General features: G+C 41.4%; 1 protein-coding gene across 3 annotated transcripts; it reads left to right on the forward strand.

Annotated features, from left to right (window-relative positions):
• Positions 1-350: 350 nt before the first annotated feature.
• LOC121081052 (ankyrin repeat domain-containing protein 26-like) lies at positions 351-4,998 on the forward strand. Of its 3 annotated transcripts, XM_040579694.1 has the most exons (4): positions 351-542; positions 1,222-1,419; positions 2,991-3,036; positions 4,540-4,998. In XM_040579694.1, the coding sequence occupies exons 1-4, from the start codon at positions 354-356 to the stop codon at positions 4,686-4,688; spliced, it is 582 nt and encodes a 193-aa protein (XP_040435628.1). In that variant the 5' UTR covers positions 351-353; the 3' UTR covers positions 4,689-4,998. The 3 variants fall into 3 exon arrangements, 2 of the variants coding, with proteins under 2 accessions (XP_040435628.1, XP_040435629.1); XM_040579695.1 differs by lacking the exon at positions 1,222-1,419; XR_005825570.1 differs by lacking the exons at positions 351-542; positions 1,222-1,419 and adding an exon at positions 2,545-2,861.
• The last annotated feature ends 245 nt before the right edge of the window (positions 4,999-5,243 follow it).

Below are 5,243 nucleotides of genomic sequence, written 5' to 3' on the forward strand. Positions count from 1 at the left end.
AGCCCTGTGGGTGTAATGCCGCTGGTTTGGTACCTCTTGGTCTGTGACCCACTGCAGAACTGAGGAAGGATGGGAACCTGAGGAATGCTGTCAGAAATGATGTGAAAGCTGTTCTTGTTTTAAAAGAAGAGCCTGGTTTCACTTTTGTTTTAACACTGAATCAGCAGATGGTAAATACAGTGTTGATGGCCAACTCCTTTACAATTTTCACAGATTTGACTAATTTTGGATCCCTCTGAGTTCCCTGGTTTTTTTCCCCTTTCCTGTCTACAGGTTGATGAACTTTCCCAGCAGCTGGAGATAAAGTCTAAAAAAGGCATGCAGCTAGAAGCACAAAATCATGATTGTCCACCATGCGTGGGAACCATGAAAAACTGGAAAAGAGCAAAAGCCAGCTGAAAGAAGAGGTGGCTAATCTCAAACACCATATGGAGACAAACGTGGTGGATCGCAGCCAAATAGAACTATACAAAAGAGAGGTGGAAGAACAAGCTGCACAAGAAATAAGACAAAAACTACAAGAAGTCAATCTGATTTTGCAGGTAAGTTAATTTCTTATGTGTGTCTGTTAGAGACTTCTGTTTTGGTTGTCATTTTTGGGGGTGGTGGTGGTGCCTGATTCCATGTGTTACGCTGTACTTCTGTTTTTCCTGAAGGGCAGTGGGAGAAGAGAATATGGTTGGGCAAGATGCTTTCATGTGTGTGCAGTGTGCCTGCAGGCCCTGAATCAAAAACTTGCCCAAGGTGGATTTTCATTTTGTAGTTCTTGGAGGGGTATCACTGTCCACTGGTCTTGTTCTCATTGTTTAGCCTTGAACGGGTATTGCAACTTAGAGTTGTCACAGCCAGCCATACACATCTTCCTTAGTCATTGCACAAGGGGCAACGCTCAGAAAAGAAGTCACCAAAGCTGCAGGGTGGGGGCTGGGGGTGCGGCATCTCCATAATTTCTTTGAGGAATGCTATGCCCTGTCCTACAGAGATAGTGTTCCTTCATCAGTAGCTTTGATGAAGAATAGTGCTAAGATGGGGGTTCTTTCTGAATGAAAATAATCATTTAGTGTGGTAGTTCCAGGGTTCTGCCCTGGTCACTGATGGCAGTGAGGAGGCACAGTTGCCTCGCTGAATAGAGCTGGGCCCTTGAAATTGGGTACGCGCAATTGACTGGCGAGGAGAGTTCTCTTTTTCTTTGCGGTGGTTGAAAGTGTGTATCTACTTCAGATGCAGGCAGCCTCCCAGGACACATTAGAACAAATCAGAGCCAGTCGTCATGCTTTGCTGACAAACCAGCTAGAACACAGAATTGGAGACCTCGAACGTGAATTGGACAGGATAAAAAATACCCAACGAGACAGTATTTTTCAAAAAGAATCCGCACAGGCAGAAGTGGAAAAGTACAAAGACCTGTATCTGGAGGAGGTAAAAAATGGAAGATGCCTAGCAAAAAAACTGGAAAGGTGTTTTTTTCACCCTGCTTTTTTGGGGTGATAATAAGATACTACTTTTTCCTCAAGCAGTTTTCTTCATTAAATACCTTTTCTGTATCTGGTCAACATTATGCATAAGATAGCATATTTGTGATGAAAGTACCTTAAGGCTCCCCCCTGTTCATTGGAACTATCTTCATTTCTCTTCAGTGTTCCAGCAGTAACACCACTGATCATAGGCGTTAATAGGATATTTTTGAAGTTGAGTTTGTTTTAACAGGCAGCCTTTTTGCCAGTCTCTAATCTCCTCTTCTTATTCTAAGTATGGCAGAAAAGATAATGTCATGTCCTTTACTGCTTGAATAAGGATAGGCCCTTTAGAGAACGGCATTTGATGCTATGAAGAAGAACAACAAAATTCTTTTGGCTTCCATTTTAGCAGCATGTCATAGGTTTCAGCTTTCTTTGGGAAAGGAAGGGTAGCCCAGAGTTTTCCTGTTCTCCAGTAAAGAAACAGTTGCAGCTCTCAGCCTCTCCATATAGCTCACAAGGTCCAAGCCCTGCAGCATCTTCATGGCCATCGTAGCCCTGGAAGCTGTATGATATCTGTTTGGAAATTCACTTCTGTGTGTCACAAACTTGATGGAAAAAAAATGTAGGAGTAACAAGTATCATCAAATGTAGACAACAGCATATAGCGTTTGGACTGTGACTCTTAAATTAAGAGATGTGATTCTTTCTTGTAAAGGCTTCTGAAGGCGGAATCATAAGTGAGAATAACTTAATTGGTAACAATACCCACTTTCTAGGGGAGAAGAGGCGTAAGTGCTCCTTTGTAGTGATCCAGGCTGATTCCAGCTACATAATAAACCCCAGAGCACTTGCTGCGTAGAAGCTGTAGCTGCGGTTGTTTTTCTTAGTACACAGTTTGCAAGAAAAAATTGTGTGTGCTTTTATATTTTTATAAATGTGTGTCATGGTATTTGCAATAACAATAAAGAAAAGTTTTGGCATCATCTGTAGGAGCTCTTTCAATTTCCCATCTTAAGGTGGGGAAAAGAATATTGGCACACGATTTTTTCTATACAAATGGTGTATGTCAGTCCTGCAGCAGCTGCTGGTGCAGCTCTTCTCTCTGTGAAGTTGCAGAAGCCAGCCTCAACTGGCTGATTTGTCCCTGTGGGTGGCATTTGTACATATCTCAGCATGTAGCTGACATTCTGTTCGTGTGTTAGATGATAAACTTCAGCCATACCTTCACTGCAATAACTGCGCTAGGCTTTCTTGCTTTCTTCCTGTGTATTTTGTTAAATGCCCAGTAATAATCCAGCTGGTGAGTTACAAATTGTTTTGTTAACGTTGCTGAGCAATGAGGCAGCTGCAGCCCGACTGACCAGAAGTTTCTCTTCAGTAAAAATCAAACCCCAAACCAAGGTGTGTCTATTTGGCATTATATTTTTAGGTTTTCTCTCATTATGTGTGGATTTTAAGAATGTTTTAGAAGTTTAATATTAGAAAAACCTAACTGTTAAAATATTAACTATATTTTCTGTATAATTCTAGGTACAGCAGGAACTAGATGAAAAAATCGCTAAAGAACTTAAACAAGGTAATGTGTCACTGTGTTAGGGGCATTTTTAAGGAAAAAGAAGAGTGTTCCTAACTCTTGAAAGTAATGGCTTGAAAGCTGTCAAGTTCCTGTGCTAAGCACAGGGAGGTTTTTCTGCTAGCTTTCCAGTTTAGACTTGCATGTGAACATTTCCAGCTTACCAAAAGATTGTGTAGAATGTTATGCAGTTGCCTGAAAAAGACAAGTGCAGAGAAAACTAACCCACTTCCTCTACACGGGTGCACTTGGCTTAAGCTGAAGTCACGTTTTTCTAGAGTGAATCCTTGAGCACAAACGTCAAACATAAAAGAAGCCCTGAGAGAAGATGTTTATAGACTTCAGCCATCACTGCTTCTTCCATGTGCATCAGTTGCATTCCGCACTAAATCATACCGTGCACATTCTCTGCTGTTGGACCTTGATTTTTGCTGTTTCTTATTCATTGCTTGTATTTGTAGCTTATATGTTGCAGTCTTTTTTGAATAAGCAAGAAAAATATAATCAGTGATGAAAGATACCCTTTCTTTAGGAAAAAATCATTTAGTAGCACTTAGGCAAACATAAGATGAGTTGAATGCTTTTAACACATAGCATGAAACATGCTCTATAATATGAGGCCAGGTGTCGAAAGAGGAATTCCACCTGTTTCAGGGTAGTCGTTCCTCCAGAGTCACTGCTTTGCTTTGCAGTGACTGGTGCTATTTCAAAGCAGGTGGCCCCTGCGAGAATTTCCTTCTGTTCCTGCATGCTTTTAGTAATACAGAAGTGTTCAGCTGTAGCTTCACAGCTCTTTCCGTGTGTCTGAATGGACACAAAGCCATTGCATTTCATACGGGTGCATTTTGAACCTGATTGTGCATCTGCTAGGTGTCATAGAGTGCGTTTGGTTTCAGGACCTTGACTGAAAAACGTGGCTGGAGAAGAATAGTAAAGGTGGGCTTGCTGTCATTGAGTATGTGTTTTTGTGGAGGAAAGAGGGTTTTGCCAGGGTGAGTTACAAAGACGCCCCTCAAAGAAAGTGCCAGGCTAGGAGACTTGTCCTGGCCTGACTGCACTGCAAAGGTGTTTGCGTTTTCACCGGCGGATTCTTTTTAAGTTTGTCACAGAGAAGGCAGAAGCTGGTTTTTAGGAGTAGAGTTCCAATAAATCACTGCTCTGAACATTCAAGGAAAACAGATATTTGAGGTTCGAGAGGTCCGCAGGGGGGCTCAGTTCAGCACTGCTGTAAGCAGGAGTCATTTGTGGATTCCCTGAAGATGTTCAATGTGTAGCCTATAGAATTTCTTTCACTGGCTTTAGAAATACTGTTGACTGGTAAGCAAATGTGGAAAAAGATTGTTTCTTCCTTTGTGCCTAGCCCTTTGATTGTTATGATCCCTTGGAAGTTTTTAAATCTCTTTCTGGACTGTAGTCTCTCCAGTTATCCATGATGTTTTCATAGTGACTGATTTGGCCCTGTCTAGTGTAAAAGCAACACCGGGATCTTGTTTCTCTTCTCCCTAGTTACTGCTGAATTTGAAGCTGGATCTGCTGGAGCTTCTCCCATGGTATTTTCTGATGGATCTTCAAAAAGTATCCATGTTGACCAGGATCCCCTTTGCAGGGCAGTACAGGAGTACCGTGATGTTTTAACCAAAAATTACCTGATTTGAACAAAATGCTGGGAAAAAAGCTCCGGAAAGGATTTTGTTTACATAGTGTATCTATAGTTTCTCATCCCACAGTTCAGATGTGAAAATGTGTTTATTGCAGTCCGAATGTGAATTCTATTAAATGGATGTCAAGCACATTGCACTTGCCTGTTGGTTTATTGATACATAGGTGTTTTATTTTGCACTCACCATGAGAAGCACACCTATTTTTGTCTGACTAGCAGAATGACTCACCTTGATTCTTGAGCTTGACAGAATTGTCAAAATGTTTCTTATTAACGTAGAAGCATTATTTTTTCTCCACTGATGTTCTGTGTTTTAACAAAAGCATTCCCTTTGTTCTGCTTAATCCTTTCACCCTGTGTGTTTTTAATGTTTCCAGTGTTACTTTAATGCTTAGGACATCATTTGATGTGATTTGAGCCTGCTGCTTCAGTCCAGATGCCGTGACTGTTTCTGCCGATAAAGTGAAATCTTTACCAGTGGTCATGCTGGAGGACAGGGCACTTTACGTTGCTGTCCCCTTATGCACCTTAGGTTTAACATTACTGTGAG

This window comes from Falco naumanni, chromosome Z (genome assembly GCF_017639655.2).
Source record: "Falco naumanni isolate bFalNau1 chromosome Z, bFalNau1.pat, whole genome shotgun sequence".
Lineage (NCBI taxonomy): Eukaryota > Metazoa > Chordata > Aves > Falconiformes > Falconidae > Falco > Falco naumanni.